The sequence below is a fragment of the Hippopotamus amphibius genome, chromosome 16 (assembly GCF_030028045.1).
Source record: "Hippopotamus amphibius kiboko isolate mHipAmp2 chromosome 16, mHipAmp2.hap2, whole genome shotgun sequence".
Lineage (NCBI taxonomy): Eukaryota > Metazoa > Chordata > Mammalia > Artiodactyla > Hippopotamidae > Hippopotamus > Hippopotamus amphibius.
Window position 1 is genome coordinate 52,901,825 of NC_080201.1, and position 24,673 is coordinate 52,926,497.

Below are 24,673 nucleotides of genomic sequence, written 5' to 3' on the forward strand. Positions count from 1 at the left end.
AGTCCACTACGTGGTGCTGTTTCTCCCACGGCCAGGATTCTCAGGTCCAGGAATCAAGAGGTGGAAACTGAAGCGGTGAACTCACTTACCTCCAATGATCCACTAGCGAAATTTACACTTTCTGTTTCCGTGACTATATGCTCTGCTGGCCTCGAGGTCTTAGTTCCGAAGGGAGGAATGCTTCCACCAGGAGACATAAAAATGATTCCACAGACACATCGGGGTTCCTCACTCTCAAGCTGTCCAAAAAGGGTAGAACCTGGAGAGCACCAATCTCAGCTTCAATCCACTTCCCTCACAGGGACCAAAGGTCAGAAAAATTGAGAGAGACTAGTGAGGCCCAGAGATTGTGAGGGGACAGCGATCACCAGGATAGCTGCCTAGAGTGGAAGTAGGTGAGACCACTGGCTGAGGCTGTCCATGGAGCCCCAGGAAGAAGGTGGTACAGGAAAGAAACCCCAGGAACGGGGAGGGGAGAAGCAGAGGAGCACAGGTGTTGTGGGAGCTACCTCGATGCCCTGGGTGGAACTGTGTGTGTGAAATCATCTCAGAACCAGGGGCTCTCCATTCATAGCTGATGTGGACAGAGAGCGCCAACAACAACCCTGGATAAAAGTGGACTTAACACTTGAGAGTTCGGCCATAGGCATGGAGCACACATGAGGCCCAGCTCTTGATGAACAAGAGGGAACAAGCTCTCATCTCCCCTGACTCAGGGACATTATGACACCAGGTCCCGGGGGTGAGAGGGGAAGTCGACTGTCCATCCTCCCCCCTCTGCTCCCCTGACACAGACCTTCCCCTCCTGACATGCCCGGTTCCCTGCTCCTCCCTCTTCTTCCCATAGACCCATCACCCAGTGCTCCAGCCACATACATCACTGTCACCCAGGGATGCACACAGTATAACTTGAGACAAATACAAACCAGTATACATTCCTTGAAATCTGAGCTTGGTGACATCGCATTAAGGAAGGGGGCTGGATTTCTTGGAGCAACAGAGACTGTGCTCTGTTCTCACAGAGCTGGAACACAACGGAGCATTAACATGATACACAACCCAGGAACAAAGTAAGTCCATGATGTTGAATAAACATGCTGAGCAGCGTGGCATGGTGACAGCTGCATTTCCCTCCTTGTCCACCAGAGAGCGGCAGAGTTTCTCCATAGCCTGCAGCCTCTCCAAGGGCTACAGACCTCCCTCAGCCCAGCAGAACCCAACCCTCACCAGTGTCACCTCAGTCCATAGCTCTCCTCGCTCTCCAAGCTCCTCACACTGGACAACTCCTCCATCCAGTCAGGAGTAGGCCCACTCCACACCTTTAGGAACTACTATTCCTTCAGGTCTTCACTGTGTGTCCCTGGAGCTGTGGCCCCTCTAGACCCCCATGGAGAGAGAAGGAGGGTCCCTCTCACCAGGCCTCACTCACTTTGCCCCCTTTTCAGCCCCTCAGTCCTTTCCTGGAGGCTTCTGGCAGGAATAGAAAGAAACCTTCTCAGAGCATTTGAGAACACTGGGAAGACCCTCTGTGTCACAAAGGGAAATAATATCCTGGTTTGGGGACCTCTAGGTCTGTGTGGTGCTGACAGACCCCAGACCAGAACACAGCAGAGGCCAACTTTGGGGTGGGGGGGTCGGCCTGGCCCCTCTCAGGTGACAGGAGCCCCATCAGCCTTGCTGTTGAAAGTGAGCTCCACAGCCCAGTATGATCAGCATCGCCGGAGAGCTTGTTAGATGCAGGCCCTCGGGTCCACCTCACACCTGCTGAGGCAGACTCTGCATTTTCACAGGATCTACAGACCCTCTGTGTACAGAGGAAAGAAGAAGAGGCTGCCCCAGCCCACATTATGGGGTCTCAGCCAGGCTGGGCAACCATGTGACCTGGGCAGCTGCTGAAACAGCCTTGCTAAGGTGTCACCTGGGCATTCACAATCTTTCTAAAGTTCCGCAGTGATTCCAATGCACAGTGTGGGTGACAGCCCTGTGATAAGGGTTCTTGATGTGGCCACAGGGCTCCTGCTCTGGAGGGAAAAGCCAGAAGGTGACTGTGCACCCCAACGGGGAACTGTGGGAAATGCCCGGGCCACTGAGCCGCAGGGCTGTGCTCCCCCCAACCAATGGCAAATTGTGTGTGTGTGTGTGTGTGTGTGTGTGTGTGTGTGTGTGTGTTTCTTGGATGAGAAGTCAAGCTGAAAAAGGCAGAAACAGCAGCAGTTCGCAGGGAAATGAAATGTAAACAGAAAGTGAAGAGAGAAGGCAAGCAGGAATGGGAGGGGAGGGAGAGGGAGGGTTCTGGGCTGAGACCCCGCCCCCAGCCCATGTGACCCAGCAAAGTGCTCCTGCCCCAGGTGAAGGCCCAGCACAGAGGGAGGAAGGACAAAGCTCACACATCAGACAGCAGTGCTTGTGAGCGTTTCTGGAGCTGAAGCTCTTCTCACAGAGGGAGGGACACAGCAGACAGCAGACACCATGGAGCCCTCCTCAGCCCCCGCCCGCAGAGGGTGCATCCCCTGGAACAGGCTCCTGCTGGCAGGTGAGAGGGGACAATCTTCAGGGAGTGGGCAGAGGTGGGAGAGCAAGAGACTGGCTGGGGTCTCTGGGGGCAACAGGGCTCTGAGAGGGGACAGAGGGCTCCTGTTTGGAGCTGAGAAGAGAGGACACGGGAGCAGGGGGCGGGGCAGGAGGGGGCTGAGCAACAGGAAAATCTCAATGAACTGGAGTTGGTGAGGGGGAGGAATCCTCAATTACTTAACGTTTTACAGGTTATTCTTCACTGAGCAGTAATTGTTGAAAACTGATGACAGTACTAACAATTCATGTCAGGGTGTCACTCCCAAACACACACGCACAACATAACCAGGAAGCTAAACATTGTCCTTACCCACCACCCTTAGAAATTTGACAAACACCAGGCAATGGAGCCCTGGGAACACCCACTCCTTCATCACCAGGTATTTGGAGCCTGGTCCAGGTACTGGGTTACAACCAGGATCAGACAAGTCCCTCCCTTCTCAGAGCTCACGTTCGATGGGGAGGAAGACAGACAAGCAAAGAGATCTAGAATGTGCTGTCAGGTGCTGACAAGAGTCATGAAGGAAACAGAGCAGGGAAATGTCATAAAGTGAAGACAGAGGGTCTTTAGAGCAGGTGTCAGGGAGGACAGCTCCCAACAGGACCCTGAGTGTGAGCAGGCTGTGAGGGCAGCCAGGGAGTGAGCCAGGCAGACACCTGGGGACACGGGGGAAATAACAACCTCAGAGGGGCTGAAGTAATGGGGGTCATGCTGCTGACCTTGAACCAGTAGGACAAAGACACATAGACACACACACAGACACACACTCAATACAAAAACACACCAAGGCTGAGGGATAAAGAGACCTGCTCAGGACCCAGGACACCATTTTTCCATCCCATTCAGAATATTAACTGATTTATCTGTCTTCCCTCCTAGTTTCACTCTTAACCTTCTGGAACCTGCCCACCACGGCCCAACTCACTATTGAATCGGTGCCCTTCGTTGCTGCAGAAGGGACGGATGTTCTTCTACTTGTCCACAATGTGACAGTGGATCTTCTAGGCTATATCTGGTACAGAGGAGAAAGGGTAGAGGACAACAAACTAATTGCATCATATATAGCAAACATGCAAGTAAATATACCAGGACCTGCACACAGTGGTCGAGAGACAATATACCGCAATGGATCCCTGCTGGTCCAGCACGTCACCCAGAGAGACACAGGATACTACACCCTGCTCATTTCAAAGAGTAATTTACAGCCTGAAAGTGTAACTGGACAACTCCGCATATACCGTGAGTGATTCCTCTCTGACCTCTGGGTGTTGGGTGGGGTGAATTCTATTCACACACAGGATTGATAGGCCTGGACTGTGCCTCCATCCCCCTCTGCATTACATCCCAGGTTGTGGTTTGAACATTTAGTGCAGGACACACACAGTGGAGACAAACTTTAAAGGATCAGGATTCCTTTCCTGGAATCCTAACCCTGCAGACATTCTGTGCAGAAAGAAGGACCAGTCTGATGGGAGTAACTCAGCAGAGGAAGATCAGTCACAGCCCAATCCCCTGGGCCCCTCCCTGTGACCATGACACTGAGGAAGGCTCAGTAGGGGCCTGGCCTGAGGGCTCCCTGGAATCCTCGCAGAGAATCTCAGTGCCGGGAAGCCCCTCCCAGGACCCTGTCCCAGGGCTCCTGCCTCCAGTGACCCCAGAGAACCTATGCCACTGTTGGGTTTTGGCCTCCTGGGCAGGGCTGACTGGGAGCAATGATTTCCCAGCTTCCTGAGTCCAAGGCTTCTGAGCTGGTCACCAGCCAGGACTCAGCCCCAAGAGCCATATCTGAGCAGGGGTGGAGCCTGGTCCTTCACCTGAGACTCATCATGGAAAGCAAGACAGGCTAGATCCCCAGATTATTAGCTGATCACCTGGGGGACTAAGGAGAGTCCAGAGGAATGTCAGTGTCCCCAGGAAGGAACAAAGGAGAGAAGATGCCCCTGGCAGCTCCTGGGCCACCAGGGCGCAGCCCAGGGAACCCTCTCCTGTGGATGTAAATAATAGTAGATGCAGTTTTTATGGTCAGCTTCTCCATGCTCAGCTTTAGGTCAGTGAATTATTAATGCTTTAAGGTAAATACACAGACAACATGGCAATCCTGAGACAATTTACCATTTATTCTATTTTACTGAGGACAAGCTGTTACAGCATATTACAGTCACCGAATCAGAGTCACACAGACCATGACTGGCCAATCAGAGTCATGCCAAGATCACAGCCCCATCCTCTCCTCCACCCCAGGGGCCTTATTGTGCATCGAGGAACCCAGAAACCGGCTGTTGATTCACACTGTTTCTTCTTGGGCATCCCCAGCTCAGAGGGAGAGAGTGTGACCTGAGAAGTGAACGCAAGCAGAGAAATAATTCTGTTTATTCTAGAACTAAATTACCCACATCAATGATCACAGTCAGTGACAGAGATGTCCAGCCTCCCCTCCTCAGGTAGCTGATGCACAAGCTCCTTGCACTGAATTAGAAATCACTTGTTCCTGGATGTGTGGGGTGTTACTCCCACTGGAGTAACATGGAAAGAACTTGGTTTCCTCACTCTCCAATCTACACCTGCAACCAGCACAGGGCCCAACAGGTAATAAACATTCAATCTTTCTTTGATGAAGGAAGGATGGAAGGAATAAGAATGAATGAGTAACCTATAATCTCTTCAGGCACTGGAATCTGGATGCAGAGTCCTAGGAGGTTCTGGCCACACCTGTTGCCTGTCTCTCCAGGGATGGGACCCATGTTCCATCCTCTGACCACCTGCCCCTAAAGCACGTGGGAGCCAAGTCTCACAATGACTGTGGGGCTGCTCAGCCGTGGGAGGGTTTCCAGGACGGCAGGGGTCCTGCTTCTAGGCAGTGGAGGGTCTCTTAGATCTTTGGATCTTTGAAGTCACTTGTAACCTCCACTTTGAAGTCACTTGTAAATGGACAATTCTCACTGTCTCTGCTCCTTCCACGTCTCTCATCATCCTCTTCCTTCATTCCAGCCAGGACTGGCCCTGCTCTGCACAGCTCCTCCACCCTTAAGCCTTCCACAAATACTCCCGCAAATGGCTGACTGCCCTGTTCCTGTCCTGCTAACACCTGTGGCCAGGCCAACCCTCCCGGGCAAGAGTAAAGGACACAGAAATCAGTGGGAGCAGCAGCCTCTGAGAGGCTCCAACACGAGCCAGTTTCCCCAGGTCACCAGGAGAAAGAGCTTTCGCTTTGCTTTGGTGCAGGGCTCTTTCCTGCCATGATGTTAACACCTGGAACATGCCACGTGACAGGGATATGCAACCCCTGGATCTATTCCCTACATGACTCAACCAGGGAGTCAAAGGCAGAAAGACAGGTCTGCAGTCCCCAGTGGCTCATGGGCTCAGTTCACCTCTTTGATTTGTGACTCACATCCTCTTCCTGGTGTGAGCCTCCTGTTCCGCTCAGTGGTTCCCAAGACCTTTCCAGGATGGGGCTGACAGACCCTGTGCCCTCTGACTGCTTTACTGCCTATTTCATTGCCTGTGTGTCCTCATGATGGCACCTTTATCATAGGGTGTGATGCTCTCCGACGATGAGGTGCCCAAGCCTCTGTCTTTTCACTTAGCCTTGGCCCAACCCAGACAAATTTGATCAAACTCTAGCTGTGTGTTCTGAGGCAGAAAGAAAAGAAAAGAAAAGATGCCACATGCCTGTGATGAGCTTCTTACCCATTTGCCCGATTTGCCATGGAAATTAGCGACAGGGACCTCTTCTCCTGAATTCATTAATATATACACATCATTTCTACTGAATTCATTAATATATACACATCATTTCTACTGACTTAGATCATTCCTCTGTTTATATAAACAGACTCAGACTTCCCCCCGATCAATTCTGTCCAAGACTAAGGGCAGAGACATTGGTTCTGATGCCAAAGCCAGCCAGCTCCTGCCTGTCCCTCTCACTCTTTTTTTTTAAGTCCACTCTTTTATTTTTAACATTTATTTATTTATTTATTTATTTATTTATTTATTTATTTTCGCTGCACCAGGTCTTATTTGTGGCATGCGGACTCTTAGTTGCGGCATGCATGCAGGATCTAGTTCCCTGACCAGGGATCGACCCTGGGCCCCCTGCATTGGGAGTGCAGAGTCTCACCCACTGGACCACCAGGGAAGTCCCTCCCCCTCACTCTTTTCTAATCATTGCTTGGACTCACCTAGACTTTATGGAGTCACTGTCTTGTCAATCACCTTTGACACCTGGGCAGAACTGTCCAACCTCATAGCATCTGCAGCCTGAATACTGAACTGACCACCAGGCTTGCTCTGGGTCCTCTCGTGTGCTATATCTGCTGAAACGCCCAGTTCCAGGCCATGCTGCCAGTCTTCTTGGGGTTTAAGGACTATGGGATGGCCCATCATTACCCATCTCTAGGGAACAGAAATCGAGGCCTCAGTGAAAACACATCTCCACCAGACAGTGTAAGTCTGTGCAGCTTGAAGGGAGTCAGGACCTGCACGTTCCAGGTAAGCACCCCAAGGTCAGTCAGGCAGTCACCTGGTCAGTGAAAAACTAAAAGAGGAAGCAAGTGGTCTCTGACTCTCAGGCCTATGTTACTGCTATCAAATACTGATTGACACCTGATACTTGATTGACACTTGAGGAGGTCTGTGCTTTCCCCCAGACATAGAGCAGGTGGCCTTACATTTTCTGAGTTCAGACGTTCTGAGTGCATTTGTCTTGTGGTACACAGACCTGCCTTATTCTTTAAGGACTCAGTTTGGCTGAGTGATGAAAGATGCCAAATCTGATTGAAGATGCTGTTGGACGAATCAGGTATAAAGGGGGCCGTATTCTCTCTGTTGTCTACACAGCGGTGTTACCCACACCCGTCATCACCAGCAACAACTCCAACCCCAAGGAGCACGAGGACACAGTAGTGTTATCCTGTGGACCTGAGACTCAGAACACCTCCTACATGTGGTCGATCAACAATCAGAGCCTCCCTGACAGCACCAGGCTGGAACTGTCCAAGAACAACAGGACTCTAACTTTATTCAATGTCACAAGGAATGACACAGGACCCTATGTGTGTGAAACTCAGAACCCAGTGAGTGTCGGCCGCAGTGACCCATTCACCCTGAATGTCCTCTGTGAGTAACCTCTGTTCCTATATGCCCCAGGAAACCTGCCTGAATCTATACTTGTGGAGGCCAGGCCACGCCCATCCCTCTCAGGTCCAAGTACATGAGCCCTCACTCCTGGATATCAGGCTGGCCATGACTTCCTGTCCCAGGCAAATATGGGCAGGCCCAGCCTTGGGCCAAGACTGGGAGGCAACAGCTGCCCCTGTCTTGAGAGGCTCAGGGTCACCATCTTCTGATGGGAGAAACAGGTTAATGTTTCAGATTCAGGATGAGTGAAAATGAGGGGGGTTATTGTTGGGGAATTTTAAAACAAGACTGATCCTGGTTCAGAGGGATAATTTACCCTTCTATAGTCCAGGAGACTGAGTTGGGCCAGTCTAAGAAATTATTTAACAGGAAGTAAATGCCTCCCCTACTTTATGAAAAGTTCCCTTGGCCCCAGAGATGTACAGAGCTGGTAAGCCTGCCTTCCCCAACATACATGGAAGTGTATATAAGGAATGGGGCCTGAATTTCTTTAAAGTCAAAGAAAATTGTGGAAAAGCGTCAATCAAAGTTGATGAAAAACTTCACTTGATGTTGACGATGCTGGACATATGCGGTGGGAAGAGGTTCGTGGTGCTAATACTATAGAGATGTCTTGGGAGACTGGTCAGGGGTCATCCTGGGGTATCTGGGTTTCAGAGAAGAGATTCAGCCCTCTATTTACAGATCATCACCTGAAGAGAGACCCATGACCTTGTTCACAGGGTCAGGGCCAATCTCTGCATCACCTTTACAGAGCTCACTGGGCCCCGGGAGTGGCTGAGATCTCTGAGGAAGGAGCGTGGCCCCAGGCCCCTGACATATTCTCCATCATCCACCTCCTCTGTGTCTCCACAGACCCGGTGGCACAGCCCTCTATCCAAGCCAGCAACACCACAGTCACAGAACATAAGGACCCCGCCATTCTGACCTGCATCACAAATGACACTGGGATCTCCATCTACTGGTTCTTCAATGGCCAGAATCTAGTGCTCACAGAGAGGATGAAGCTGTCCCCAGACAATAGCACCCTCACCATACACCCCGTCAGGAGGGAGGATGCTGGGGATTATCAGTGTGAGGTCTCCAGCCCAGGGAGTGCCAGCAAAAGTGACCCCCTCAGGCTGGATGTGAAATGTAAGTGACCACTCGCCCCATGCTACATCTTTCTGGGAGGATTACTCTAACAATGGCGTGCAAAATGGATAGAGGTCTCAGGGCGCAGAATATCAAGAGACCATTACAGTAAACAGATGGTAAAATGGATAAGAGCTCAGTCTCTAAATCAAATATACTTAGTTTCTTATCTTGGGTTTGGCATTTTAGTGTGACTTTCACAAGATTCTTTTTTTTTTTCCTGTTACCATTTTTAATATGGTAAAATATAAATAAGATATAGGGCTTCCTAGGTGGCGCAGTGGTTGAGAATCCACCTGCCAATGCAGGGGACACGGGTTTGATCCCTGCTCCAGGAAGATCCCACCAAAAAATAAATAAATAAGATATATAATTTTAGCCATTTTTAAGACTACAGCTCAGGAGCATTAAGAACATTCATATTGTTGTGAATCACTACCACTATCCATCCAGAACTTTTTCATCTTACCACACTAAAACTCAGTACCCATTAAACAATAACTACCCAGTCCCCCACCCTAAACTCTGGCAACTACCATTCTACTTTCTTTGTCTCTATGAACTTGACTATTCTAGATATCTTGTATAAGTGGAATCATACAATAATTATCCTTTGGGATCTGATTTATTTCATTTAGCATAAAGTCTTCAAGATTCTATGTTATAGCATATATCTGAATTTCATTCCTTTTAATGGCTAAATTATATTCCCTTGCATGTATATACTACATTTTGTTTATCATTCATAAGTTGATTGTCTTTTTAATTGTTTCCATCTTTTGGCTATTGTGAATACGCCACTGTGAACATGGGTATACAAGTATCTGTTTAATCCCTGCTTTCAATCTTTTGAGCACACACCCGGAAGTGGATTTGCTGGATCAGATGGCAATTCTTTATTCAACTGTTTGATGAACTGTCATACCATTTTCCACAGTGGTTGCACCATTTACATGCCCACAATGCACAAAAGTTCTAACTTTTCCACATACTTGCAAACACTTGTTGTTTTCTGGGTTGTTTTTTTTTTAAATAGCCATTCTAAGGGGTGTGAGGTGACATCTCACTGTGGTTTTGATTTCCATCCCCCCAATTATTGGCGGATGTTGAGCATCTTTTCATGTGCTTATTGGCCATGTGTATATCTTTTTAAAAAATTTATTAGAATATAGTTGATTTACAATGTTGTGGCAGTTTTAGATGTAAAGCAAAGTGATTCAGTTATACATACTCATATATTCATTCTTTTTCAGATTCTTTACCCATATACGTATTACAGAATATTGAGTAGAGTTCCCTGTGCTATATACTAGGTCCTTGTTGGTTACCTATTTTATATATAGTAGTGTGTGTATGTTAATCCCATGCTCCTAATTTATTCCTCCCCCTGCACATTTCTCCTTTGGTAACCATAGGTTTGTTTTTGAAATCTGTGAGTCTGTTTCAGTTTTATGAATAAGTTCATTTGTATCATTTTTAAAAATTAGATCCCACTCATGAATGATATTATATGATATGTCTTTCTCTCTCTGACATTCTTCACTTAGTATGAGAATCTCTAGGTCCATCCATGTTTTTGCAAATGGCATTATTTCATTCTTTTTAACAGCTGAGTAATAGTCCATTGTGTGTGTGTGTGTGTGTGTGTGTGTGTATACCATTCTTTATCCATTTCTCTGTCAATGAACATTTAGGTTGCTTCCATGTCTTGGCGATTTTTATTTTATTTTATTTTATTTATTTATTTATTTATTGGGTCTTCATTGCTGCACGTGGGCTTTCTCTAGTTGTGGTGAGCGAGGGCTACTCTTCGTTGTGGTGTGGGGGCTTCTCTTGCAGTGGCTTCTCTTGTTGCAGAACACAGGCTCTAGGCACATGGGCTTCAGTAGTTGTGGCACACAGACTTAGTTGCTCTGTGGCATGTGGCATCTTCCCAGACCAGAGATCGAACCCGTGTCCCTGCACTGGCAGGCAGATTCTTAAAAACTGCGCCACCAGGGAAGTCTCCATGTCTTGGCTATTGTAAATAGTGCTTCAGTGAACATTGGGGTGCATGTATCTTTTTGAACTATGGTTTTCTCCTGATATATGCCCAGGAGTGGGGTTGCTGGATCATATGGTAGTTCTATTTTTAGTTTTTTACGGAATCTCCACACTGTTCTCCATAGTGGTTGTACCAATTTACATTCCCACTAACAGTGCAGGAGGGTTCCCTTTTCTCCACACCCAATGCAGCATTTATTGTTTGTAGACTTTTTAATGATGGCCATTCTGATCGGTGTGAGGTGATAGATACCTCATTGTGGTTTTGATTTGCATTTCTCTGATAATTAGTGAGGTTGAGCATCTTTTCATGTGCTTTTTGGCTATCTGTATGTCTTCTTTGGAGAACTGCCTATTTAGATCTTCTACCCACTTTTATTTATTTATTTATTTATTGGCTGCATTGGGTCTTCGTTGCTGCACACAGGCTTTCTCTAGTTGCAGTGAGCGGGGGCTACTCTTCATTGTGGTGCTCAGGCTCCTCATTTTGGTGGCTTCTCTTGTTGCAGAGCATGGGCTCTAGGAGCACAGGCTTCAGTAGTTGCGGCACATGGGCTCAGTAGTTGTGGCGCACGGGCTTAGTTGCTCTCAGGCATGTGGGATCTTCCTTGAGTAAGGATCGAAGCTGTGTCCCCTGCATTGGCAGGTGGATTCTTAACCACTGTGCCACCTAGGAAGTCCCTTCTGCCCACTTTTTGATTGGGTTGTTTTTTGATATTGAGTTGCATGAATTGTTTGTATATTTTGAATAGTAATCCCTTGTCAGTCACTTTGCAAATATTTTCTCCCATTCTGTGGGTTTTTTCATTTTGTTTATGGTTTCCTTTGCTGTGCAAAAGTTTTTAAGTTTAATTAGGTCCCATTTGTTAATTTTTGTTTTTATTTTCGAGATTTATGTCAAAGAGTGTTCTGCCTATGTTTTCCTCTACAAGTTTTATAGTGTCCGGCCTTACATTTAGGTCTTTGATCCATTTTGAGTTTATTTTTGTGTATGGTGTTAGGGAGTGTTCAGATTTCATTCTTTTACATGTACGTGTCCAGTTTTCCCAGCATCACTTATTAAAGAGACTGTTTCTTTGGAGAAATGTCTCTTCAGTTCCTTTGCGCATTTTTAAATTGAGTTGTTGCTGAGTTGTAATAATTCTTTATAGATTCTGGATATTAACTCCTTATCAAATATATGTTTTGCAAATATGTTCTCCCATTCTGTGGGTTGTCTTTTTCACTTTGTCAGTAATATCTTTTGATGCGTAAAAGTTTTTAATTTTGATGAAGTCCAATCTACTGATTTTTTTATTTCTTGCCTGTGCTTTTGGTTTTCTATTTAAGAAATCATTGCCAAATCCACTGTCATGAAGCTTTCAGCCTATGTTTTTCTTCTAGTTTTAGCTCTCACATTTAGATTTTTTATGCACTGTGAATTAATTTCTTTGTATATGGCATTAGGTAAGCGCTCAACTTCATTCTGTTGTATAAACATTCGCATTTCCCAGTTTCATTTGTTGAGAAGACTCTGCCATATAATGGTCTTGACACCCTTATCAATGTCATCTGACCATGTATATAAAGGCTCACTTCTGGGTTTACTATTCCATTAGTGTGTATGTTTGTCTTTATGCTAATACCACAATTTTGATTACTGTAGTTTTGTAGCAAATTTTGAAATCAGGAAATGTGAGTCCTCCAACTCTGTTCTTTTCTTTTCTTTTCTTTCTTTCTTTTTTTTTTTTTTTTTTTGGCTATTAGGGGGTCTCCTGAAATTCCATATGAATTTTAGGGTTGATTTTCTATTTCAGCAAAAAAAATGTCATTGGGCAATTTTGATAAGGATTGCAATGAATCTTAGATCACTTTGAGTAGTACTTTCATCTTAACAATATTAAGTCTTCCAGTCCATGGACATGGAACATGTTTCCATTTATTTATGTCTTCTTCAATTTCTTTCAGCAGTGTTTATTTATAGTTTCTTGGTGTATAAATCTTTCACCTCCCTGGTTAATTCCTAAGTATTTCATTCTTTTTCATACTATTGTAAATAAAATTTTCTTAATTTCCTTTTTTTGTTTGTTTTCTTTTAATTTTTTTAAATTCCTTTTTGAATGTTTCATTGTGTAAAGAAACAACTGATTTTTACATGTCAACTTAGTATCCTGCAGCTTTGATGAATTTGCTTATTAGTTCTAACAGTTTTCTGGGGACTCTTTATGGTTTTCTGCGTTTAAGGTCACGACATCTGCAAACAGAGATAATTTTATCCTTCTTTTCCAATTTGGATGTCTTTTATTTCTTTTTCTTGCTAATTGCTCTGGCTAGCATATCCAATACTATTTTGAAGAGAAGGGGAAAAAGCAGGCATTGCTGTCTTTTTCCTGATCTTAGAGGAGGAACTTTCACTCCTTCACCATTCAGGATGATGTTAGCTATGGGTTTTTTATTATGTTGAGGTGTTTTCCTTCTTTTCCTAGCTTGAGTGTTTTTATTATGTAAGGTTAATGGATTTTGTCAAGTGTTTTTATTGATTTAACCTCCTTACTTTATATGTCTCTTCATATTTTCTATTTCCTTGTGATTGCACCTTTGTAGGTTTCATATTTCTAGGAATTTGTCCATTTCATAGAAGCTATCCAATTTGTTGGCATATGATTATTCATAGTACTCTTATACTTTGCATTATTTTTGTAGAATTTGTAGTAATGGTCCCACATTCATTTCTGATTTTAGTAATTTGAATCTTCTCTTTTTTCTTAGTCAATCTAGTTAAAGAGTTGTTAATTTTGTTAATCTTTTTGAAGAACCAAATATTGTTTTTATTGATTCTACTGTTTTTCCATTCTCTATCTCCATCCTAATTGTTATTTTCTCTTTCCTTCTGCTAGCTTTGGGTTTAGTTTTGTTTTGTTTTGCTTTCTTGTCCCTTAAGTTGTAAGGTTAGGTTGTTGACTTGAGATCTCCTTTTTTTAATGTAAGCATTTACAGTTATAAAATTTTGCACAGGATTCTTAACTTCTCTGAGCCTCAGATTCCTCAACTGAAAATTGCAATAAAAGTACCTGCTTCATGGTATTGTTTCACAGATTTAATGTAATATTCAATTAAACCCTTAGCAAAATACAGAGGGGAACTTTTCCAAAAATGTTAGCTGCTATAATTATTACTAGTATCATTGGGCTATATAAAAGCTGGTACTCCTAGAGTCTAGGACTACCTGACTCTAGATCCACCTCTTATTAGCTGTATAACTTTGGGTTTTCCACCACTGTAAGCCTCAGATTTTTCATCTCTAAAATGGAAAAAATGTCTATCTGACAGGGTTATTATATGAATTAAGTGAGATATATGGGAAGTATCTACACAGAGCCTGGCACATAGTAAGTAAGCCATAGCAATAGCTAACATTAGCATTACTTTTCAGTCTTGAGTTGAATGGTGAGGACAACTGAAATAAAAAAGAAAAAGGCAAAAGATATTATATATTTGGGGAAGGAAGGCATAACACAAAAGAGCCACTAGAACATGTTACGAAGTATAGAAGAGAGAAAAAAAGGAGTTGAGTGCAAAGTTTCATGTCTAGTATGTTAGTATTTATCCCATGAGATGCAGCCAAGATGGGATTAGACATACAAGACATTCATTAAGAAAAATGTCTGTGAAGGAAAGTGAGGCAGGAGTGGAGGGAGCCTGAGATGGTCCTCAGACCATGATGCATATTGGATCCCTGGGAAGGAGAAAGGGAAGGAGGAAGTTTTAGGCTGCAGTGCATTTCTAAGACAGTGTCTGTAAAGCTGGTAAGGAGTCCTTGAACTAAACATCACAAAAAAGTTATTTCTCACAGAATTGGGATTGATTTCATGTTCCTGCTGGGAACCTGTGTGAAGGGTGATCTCTGTGCAAAAGGGCAGTGAATTCAGAGGCCCTTTCATCAATTAAATCTCCACCACAAGACAGCTAATAGGCACATATTCATGGAGGCCATACCTGGTACCCAGAGAAAGATGTAACCATGAAAAGATGGGAAGCTATAACATACAAAAATAACCATCAGCACTTCTTACGTTTCCAAAGCCTTCAAAAATATCTGAGTGCAGAAAGGTCACACTGGAATTGAGACATGTCCAACCACCAACCTAGAAATGCAGTTAGAGAGAAAAAAATTGCAAGGATAGGGCTTCCCTGGTGGTTCAATGGTTAAGAATCTGCCTGCCAATGCAAGGGATATGGGTTCGATCTCTGGTCTGGGAAGATCCCACATGCCACAGAGCAACTAAGCCCATGCACCACAACTACTGAGCCTGTGCTCTAGATCCACGAGCCACAGCTACTGAGCCCACATGCCACAACTACTGAAGCCCACATGCCTAGAGCCCAGGCTCTGCAACAAGAAAAGACACTGCAGTGAGAAGCCCACACACCACAGCAAAGAGTAGCCCCTGCTCCCCGCAACTAGAAAAAGCCCACACACAGCAACGAGGACCCAACGCAACCAATAAATAAATAAATAAAATTTTTAAAAATATTTTTAAATGTTTAAAAAAAATTGTAAGTATATAGTCGGCTAGTCACATCACAGAAATCTTCCACAGAAATTTTACTCCCTGAAGGAACAAGCAGAGACTATTTCATACTGAGAGATATTTCCCAGAACACCCCCCACTGTAAAATAATGTCACCTTCATTGACTCTTCTCTTTTCTTTCCATGACAGTTGATTCAACACAAGAAAGCTCTTCTGGCCTCTCAGGTGGTGCTATTGCCGGCATCGTGATTGGAGTCCTGGCTGGTGTAGCTCTGATAGCAGCCCTGGTGTATTTTCTGTATATCAGAAAAACTGGAGGGTATGAAGCTTTCCTCTTCTGCTTTCTCCAAGGCTAATCACCGTGCTTGGGAGAGGGAAGGAGACTTCATCTCTGTTTCTGGCCTGGATCTGCTCCTCATTCTTCCTAAAGCCCTGCTTCTCGGCACTAATTCTTATGGGGCTCTTCTCCCCTAGTCTTCATGCTTCCTGTGTGTCACTCTCTCTTGGACATGGTTATTCCCAACCCCATCTGGTTTAGAGGGAGCAGAGTCCATTATGTTCCTCTGTCCCCAGCCAGGGAAGCCAAGGTCCAAGAAGGAAAACTAAAGAGGAAATGAAAGGAGAAGCAGGAGGAAGGGAGTCCTGTGCTCTCTCGACAGTAGTAGCAGGAGGAGGGAGGGATAGGACAGGAAGAGAACCTAAGAAAAGCAGAAGCAACCAAAGGCCTCCTGGGCAATAAATAAAGTGAGAAAACACAGCATCTACCTATAAAAGAGGGAAGGTATCAGGGTAGAAATCGGCTCAAAAGCAGTTGATATGAATGTCCCTAAATGTGAACAGCCAGTAAACGGGAGAGGAGTAAACACTAGAAGGGATGATAAGCAGATTGAAGAAGGAGGTCCTGAGAGGAAAGAGGACCAACCAAGGTATAAATGAACATTGAGGAGCCCCAAGGAATCATGCCTACAGTGTCTTTCCTAATTCAAGGTACAAAGACCCTGGGCCTGGGAACAGCAGTCACAGTGTCTGATATTTATTTAGGGCAAGTGACCAGCAAGATCTCACAGAGCACAAATCCTCAGACCACAACCACAGTAAGTAAACCCTCTCACCTAGTGAGAACTGGTATGTTCTACCACATACCCTACCCTACCAGGGAATCCCGGATTTCCAAGCAAATCCCTACCTTCTGAATTATTAGAGGGGATCTCAGTTTCCCAACCTTAATTTGGCACAACCTTCCTGTTATAAAAGATTCCCCTGAAATACAGCCCAAGGAGAGACACTCACCTCTCCTAGGCCAGGTAAGCCAGGCAGGCCATGAGATGGACATGTTTCCAGGAGCCATTTCCTCATCCTACCTCCTTCCCCCTCCTGCCTCTTTTACGGATGCGGGCATCTCCTTTGATGAGACTTTCCCTGCCTTTGGTGCTCTCGGTGCTGTGAGCCTCAATGCCCCTCCTTGCCACTGTAGCCTGTTGCTGAGAAACACACCTGGACAAAATTCAGGCCTTGTGAACTGGAAGAGATCTTCAGAAGTACACTGAGGCTTCCCCCCACCTCCTTGGTCTAATGTCCTGGGGTCTGGACCACAGACTGAGGGAAGCGAATTCCTTAAGTCTTAATCATGGGCCACCTCCCCACCCCACCCTCTCCCCACCTGCCACCTCCTTCAGCTAGATGTACCACAGCTTAGGAACACCACATTCTGAGGCCTTAAGTCAGCTCTGCATTTTAATGGGTTGGTAACTCTTCTTTTGCTTCCCCAGGTCAGGGCCACTCTGACAATTCACTTAACAAGGTAAGCACAGCCAGTTTCACTGGCTCATTTTCTCATGGAAATATCTCTGTGTGAATGGGTTATTCTTGAAGATGCAAATGTGAGATCAAGCTTGGGTCAAAGTTCCTCACTTTAGCAACAAACATAGAAGTATTACTCCCACGAGTCTACCTCATTACAAGATGTGGACTTGAATCCTGGCTAGGACCTTGGGCAAGTAACTTAACCTCTTTGCTCTTCAGCTTTTTCAGTGTAAAATGGGCATGCTGCCTACTTCAAAGAGAAATCCAAGGAATTAAATTACATAACAAAGGTAAAGCACCTGGCACAATGCCCAGCTCAAGGAAGGCTCTAGATCATTCTCCCTTTTCTGCCTCCAATCTGACCCTGTTCTTACTATTAAATGATAATTTTCAATCTAATAGATCTGAGGTCTTAGTTCCTTTACTTTCTAATAATTTTACTGAACTGTTATCATCCTCAGTAGAATACACATATATACTGAAAAATGCTTCAATCATAAGTATATTTTAACAATGTGTAAGTTTCCACGAGTTGTACATACCTATGTAAACAGCACCAAAATCATTTTTTAAAAATCAACCCCCCCACACACACATACACAAAACTCTCCAGTTACTTCTCTCCAAAGAGTAATGCCTATCCTCACTTCTAATGCATTAGATTCATTTTACCTGATTATGTGCTTATATAAATGAAAAATACAGTGTATACATGTGTCTGGCTTCTTTCAATCAAAACTGTTTGGTAAGATTCACTTATATTGTTGTGTGCCTTTGTCATTTATTTATTCTCATTGCTGTATAATCACATTCCACTGTAGAATTCCATAATTTATCTCTTCTAATGATCATTCAACAGGATGCCAGCAAGCAGAGAAATGAGTAATAAAAGCCCTTCTCTGAAGCTAAAAGTTTCAAAGTGGTGAAAGCATGTGCTGCTGAATCACACTGGACAAGGTGAGGCCTGGCCTGTGACACAGCTTTAAATGACTGCTGCTCATGCCTTTCAGATTGATGAAGTTGCATATTCTTCCCTGAACTTCAATGCCCAGGAATCAGAGAAACCAACTTCAGCCTCCCCATCTCCAACAGCCACAGAAACAGTTTATACAGAAGTGAAAAAAAAATAATGCAACCAGTCCTGCTCACTGCACTGCTGACTTATTCCAAGCTTCTCATCCCCATCCCTAGGAGATCCCTTTGCCCTCAGGGAAAATGTAAAGTGTGTCTTTCACCCCTAATGAGGCATATTCTGGTTGCCTGGTCACAGCCTCTTCCTTCACTGTCAGTAGATGAAAATGTACATCCAGGTGGAGGTCTGTAGGAAACTCAACCTTCCGTGTCATTGAAATTTGGCAAAGCAGACCTTGGAAGACAGTTGCCAGAACCTCTGCTCCTCCCCATTTGCTGACCTAGACCAGTTTTAAACTTGCGTATTCAGAGCACACTCATTCCTTTCCACCTCAGTCCTGTCCTACTGGAGTCTAACTTGAATTTGCCATAACCTGGAGAATTATGCCCTTATCCACTGAAATGCATGTGCCAGAAAAGAAGAGAGAGAAAAAGGAAAAGGAAAAATTTCTGCTCTCTGAGACCTGGTGTGAAACCACCATTCACAGTAAAACACATTCATAATCAATTCTGAACTGCGAAATTCTACACCTTTGTCCACTTTCAGGGTTGTCTACCTGCAGGACCAGGGCCTAAGCAACTTACTACTTAGCTAGAATACCACCTAAACCTTTGCAAGCCTGTCTTCAGAGCACATACAAGATGCAACTAGAAAACAGCTTCTCAAAGTCCATAAGTGAATGCTAATGGAAATCGCAAAAAATGCACAGACTGTTTTAATAACTTTATGGGATTTATTAAAGGAAATGCCCAGAGATGGAGGGGTTATTGCTTTAGGGGGCAGTCAGCTTTTATCAGAGACAATCTGCTGGGATTTAGGAAAGGAATTCATAAAATTAGCCTGCAGAGGGACTTCCCTGTGGTGCAGTGGTTAAGAATCCCTCTGCCAATGCAAGGCACATGGGTTCAATCCCTGGTCCAGGAAGATCCCACATGCCACAGAGCAACTAAGCCCACGCCCCCTAACTACTGAGCCCACGTGCTGCAACTACTGAAGCCTCTGTGCCTAGCTAGAGCCCATGCTCCGCAACAAGAGAAGCCACAGCAATGAGAAACCCGCACAGCGCAACAAAGAGCAGCCCCTGCTCACCACAAGTAGCCCCTGTTGGGCAGCAACAATGACAACAACAACAAAAAAAAAAAAAAAAGGAAAGAAAAAGAAAGTTACCCTGCAGAAATTATTTAAATAATGGTTAAATAATGTACAATTTCGAGCACTGGGTTTTTTCCCTTCCTTCTGAGACATTCCACCACTTAAATTTTTGTAACTACTTGTTTATGTGAAAGGGGTTATGTTTACTTAATTTGCTACAGAAGCCAACTTGACTGCCTTTGGTGAAGGAAGCCATCAAAACCCCTCAAGTCCCTCAGGGCCTCCAAAAAGAAAATAAGAAGAGGCAGTTTTCTACATTCATGGCCAGGAATGGATCTCACTCAGTTTCCAGGCATCTCAGACCAATCATCAGCACCATTGTATTCCGTGTTTCTGCCTGTGTGTGTTCCAAATGTCTGCCCCACTCACCTGCTCAAGAAACCCTGGTCTCTGCTAAGGTGTGTTTGGTCCTTGAGAAGCAGGAGCGCCCTGAAGGGAACACAACCACCCACGCTGTTAGCATTGTTTACAGCCTAGAAAGCTGCACTGGTGCAGATACTCCTTAGGACACAAGGGGAGGATTATAACTCAGCCCTTGGCTTCCTGAATAACCTCTGAAGTTGTTTTCTCCCATGGGGTCTATGAGACCCAATGTGTCAGCATAAAAAGGAGGGGCGGGAGAAGGAGAGGCATGTCTACTTCCCACCCAGCCGCCTTCTGCACAGATGGAATCGCCTTGGGGCTGTTGAGAGAAAGCTTTTATTCCATATTCATTACCTGACCTCATGCTGTGTGGAACTGGCCCCCTCAAAGACGGTGGGTTGGGAGTTCTCTGTACTCAGGTACCTCTTTCAGGGTTTTCTAACCTTGACACAGACTGTATATACCTCCCACCATCCATGCTATTCTGTGTAATTTAATTTTGCCTGGCTAGGGCCACTTCTGAATTATTTGTAAAATTTGTTCTATATTTATAATAAAAATTAGATATCAGACATCAACATGCTGCCTCACAGTTGGTACTGTTTTCTAGAATGTCTTCTTTACAGGCAGAGGAAACAGAATTTGCTTAACTGGGAGTCTGAGTGAGCCTGTTTCTAAGTCCACGGGTATCTGATCTAATGATCGAGAACTCGCTACATTCATTTGCACACCTGCTAACAAAGTGAGCCTATCTGCAGCAACAGGCCACAGCTCCAGCTGGCCTGGAAGAAACTGCCTGTCTTGCTCTGGGAAAGAAGATGATTTCATGAGTAAAAGATCTCCTGGCCTCTTTGCTAGGGACAAATCACACTTCCCCCACAGATGGCTCCAGTGAATCAGATGCAGCAACACAGCTTTCACTCCAACAGTCTCCACAGGTTCAGGCGTATAGAAAGCTCTAGCGCCCTCCCTCCTCCTTGTACCCTGTTCCCTTTTCCTGCCCCTCAGGGGTCAGAGCTCTTCTAACCTGGATAACCTTCATTTATTAATTCCACCAAGTATTAGCCTGTTATCTCATTCCCTTCACTTCCAAGCAATTGAAACGTGTGCTGTCTTTCTCCTTCCTCATCCCCTGATTTCTCCTGGCCTCTGCAGCGGTGCCTCCATTCCCAAGACCTCTGGAAGCAGCAGAAAGTCAGTACCCATCTCTTGGCCAATTCAAAGATACTTTCACCATCCTCACATTGTTCACTTTTACAACGTCTGAGACCACAGACAACTTTCTCCTTCTGGACATTCTCCTCCTACCAGCCCCACCTGTGCATTGCACCCCCCACATCACATTTCCTACTCAGACCTGTTTGTCTCGCTCCACACCACCCTCTTTCCACAGCTTCCATGACCTCTCCGCAGGTGGCTCCTTCATCTATACCTACTACTTCCCAGAACTCATGACACTCACATCCAAATACTTTTTGAAATTACTCCCCCTCTGAACTGGCTTTCCCCCACAGCTCACTCATTTCTCTCAGTGACACCACTGCTTCCTCAGCCCTTGCTCTTTTGTTTCCCAGATTCAATACATCGTCAAAGCCTGTTGATTCTTTCCTTAGCATCTCTCAGTTATGTTGTTCTCTCCATTCGCCTGCAACACCTCTGCTGGAAGTACTGCTTGAATTCCGGTCTTTGGTCTCTGCTGAAATCGTCCTTGCACACCCCTGCCTCATTACCTGCCTGAAAACTGGTTCACCTACACAAGAACCTAAGTGGCCTCCCCTTGCCTATCAGATAAATTCAAATTTCTTCCTCTTTATTAACACTTTTCTTACTTTCTTTCCCACTACTCTCTGGTATAATTCCTCCATTCCATTTAGATCTGTCTCCTTATCCGTCCCTGCACCTCCACCCCATACACACATAAAATTCTTAGTCCCAATGATATCTCTGAAAAGAAATACCAAACAAGGCAATGTTCTGTCTCTGTTATCTCAGAGGAGTTACCCACACCAGTCATCACAAGCAACAACTCCAATCACAGGGGGGACGAGGACCCCGTAGCATTAACATGTAAACCTCAGATTCAGGACACAACCTACCTGTGAGTGAGACTCTTTTCCTGATGACCAATTTATGTGCTTATGAAGCACCTACTGTGCTACAAGTCTCAGTGTTAGACCCCATGAAAGATACAGAAATGAGAAACGCAGGGTCCCTACCCCAGGGAACATAAAGCCTTAGACAAGATAAGGCATGAAAAATTATTATAATACCAAAACAGAAATGGAAAACGCCAAAAGAGAAGACAGGGAGAAATCCAATGGGAAATATGGCCATACAATAGAATGATTGGGAAAATTTTAGAAACAACTGGTGTTCAGACTCCACTCACAGATTTCATTTAATTGGTGTGGGATGGAACCAAGGCACCAGTAATTTTTTAAAGCTTCCCAGATACTTTCAATGTGTAGCCAGGATGGAGAACCTCTGATATAATAGGTAGGAATACAGCCTAAAAGCAGTGGTTTTTAGCTAGGAGTATAAATCAGAATTACATATTGAACTTTTTCAACATATACAATAAGCCTACAAACCATCACTGAAAAAGCTGATACAGTATGTCTGGAGTGAGACTTGGGCTTGTATATTTCAAAAACTGCCAGGTGCTACTCACATATTTCATGTTAGGAAACACTGACCTAAAACATAGGTTGGATTAAAAAACTCGAGAGCTGGACTGGGATGGGGAGGGTGGGGGCGAGTCGAGGGAGGGAGGGAATACGGGGATATGTGTATAAATACAGATGACTGACTTTGGTGTACCTCAAAAACTGGTACAAGAGTGTAAAGCAATTATATTTCAATTAAAAAAAAAAAAAAAACTCGAGAGCTGGGAGAACATTCCCTGAGATGGACATGAGCATGAAGAATCTATTCTGCAGGCCCACAGAAGTACTCAAAAAGAAATTTTGGTAAACAGCTAAACTTTAAAAGACTGATGATACCAAAGGTTGTGAGGATAGGAAACAACTGGTATTCTTACATATTGCTGGTAGAAATGTAAAATGGCTCGCCCTTCATAATTGATCTGAGAGCTTGAATGCTGCTGGGAACTTACCCCTTTCTATTGTTACTTCGTAGTGGAAAGAAAATTAATGAAACTGTGAGAACTGAACAGAGGGTGTTTGATTGATCGTTTAGTTTTTCACAGGCTGAGGCAACATGGATCAATGCGTGTCACCCTCAGGAATGTATCCACAGTGGCCTTCCCTACTTATGGGCAGTGTATTCTGACTACAGGCACGTGTACTTATCAATGAAGGGCGTGCAACATAAAGCCTTAAAGAGAAACACATACACAGGAGAAAACTGTCAAACCCTGAATGTTGTTAATCATATTTTTAAAAATGAAAAATATCATTGTTTGTGTGCTAACCACTTACTTGATTCTGTTTTGTGGTGGACGTAGACAGTTACACGTTTGAGCTTTGTATTTTGTGAGAACCTTAATGAAACGAAGAATTCCAAAGACAAAAAAAAGGAAAGAAATATAAAATGGCACAACCACTCCGGAAAAGAGTTTGGCATTGTGTTACAGAGTTAAATGTACTTATAAAGTCTAGCAATCCCACACCTAGGTATTTACCCAAGAGAAATGAAAATTGATAACCACACAGAATTATACACAAATGTGCATAGCAGCATTATTCATGAGAGCAAAAAAATGGAAGCAACTCAAATATCCATCAACATATGCATGGATAACCAAACTATGGTATATCCATACAACGGAATACTAGGATTTTTTTTAAAAGAGCACAAACGACTGCTAATACAAGATGGCCGCATCTCTAAAACATTCTCTTGTATAGAAGTCAGACACAAGGAGCATGGACTGTATAATGCCATCTTGATGAAGTTCAAAAATAGGCATTAGTAATTAATGGTGTTAGAATTCACCATAGGGAGTGGAATTAACTACAAAGGTGCACACAAGGGCTTTTGGGCTGATGGAAATATTCTACATCTCAATTCAGGTGGTGATCACGTGGGTGTGTACAGTTACCAAAAATCAAAATGAACACTTAAGATCTGTGTGCTTTTTAATGGACTTTAATTTTATCTGAATTTTTAAAAATAAAATAATGAAGGAGTAGCTAATTCAACCTATCAGGTACAAAGCACCTGTATTCATTTTCTACTTTTGCAAAACAAATTACCCCAAATTTAGTGACTTAAAATAACACCAATTTATTAGCTCACAAAATTCAGTTCCTTGAAGTTAGAAGATCAAGGTCCTCATTGTCCTGATACAAACACTCTCAGCTCCTAGAAGACCTTCTCATGTCCTAGGCATGAGGGCTCCTCTCTCGGCGATGGAGAACAATCCCTCTTATACTTCTAATCTTTCTGATTTCCCCTTCTAAGACCAGCTGGGAAAAACTGTCTGCTTTTAAAGTCCTCCTGTGATTACATTAAGCCCACATAGGTCATATCTCTTTTTGTTAAACTCAAAGTCAACTAATTAGTAACCCTACTTATATCTGCAAAATCCCTTTTGCCACATAAGGTAACATGCATGATTACTCATCATATATTCACAGTCCAGGGATTAGGAGTAAATCTTGTGGTACCATCCTAGAATGCTGCCTACCACAGCACCACATGAAAGCTGTTCATGCTCTCAGAGAGCTCCTTCAGGGTCCCTGTCCTGAAGAAATGGCAAAAAAGACAAAAGTGGTTGGTCCAAACTCAATTTGATATGAGAGACTAAGGACAAAAAACAGAGACAAGAAAGCAAGGGCCCATCTCCTGCTAGCCTG

The 24,673-nt window shown here is 44.3% G+C and overlaps 1 protein-coding gene across 4 annotated transcripts; it reads left to right on the forward strand.

The window, feature by feature from the left end:
* Positions 1-2,376: 2,376 nt before the first annotated feature.
* On the forward strand, positions 2,377-20,425 carry LOC130838377 (carcinoembryonic antigen-related cell adhesion molecule 7-like). Of its 4 annotated transcripts, none has more exons than XM_057711359.1 (8): positions 2,377-2,533; positions 3,452-3,811; positions 7,415-7,693; positions 8,570-8,848; positions 15,593-15,722; positions 16,445-16,497; positions 17,173-17,204; positions 18,066-20,425. In XM_057711359.1, the coding sequence occupies exons 1-8, from the start codon at positions 2,470-2,472 to the stop codon at positions 18,090-18,092; spliced, it is 1,224 nt and encodes a 407-aa protein (XP_057567342.1). In that variant the 5' UTR covers positions 2,377-2,469; the 3' UTR covers positions 18,093-20,425. The 4 variants fall into 4 exon arrangements, with proteins under 4 accessions (XP_057567342.1, XP_057567341.1, XP_057567343.1 ...); XM_057711358.1 differs by having other exon boundaries at positions 18,217-20,425; XM_057711360.1 differs by lacking the exon at positions 16,445-16,497.
* The last annotated feature ends 4,248 nt before the right edge of the window (positions 20,426-24,673 follow it).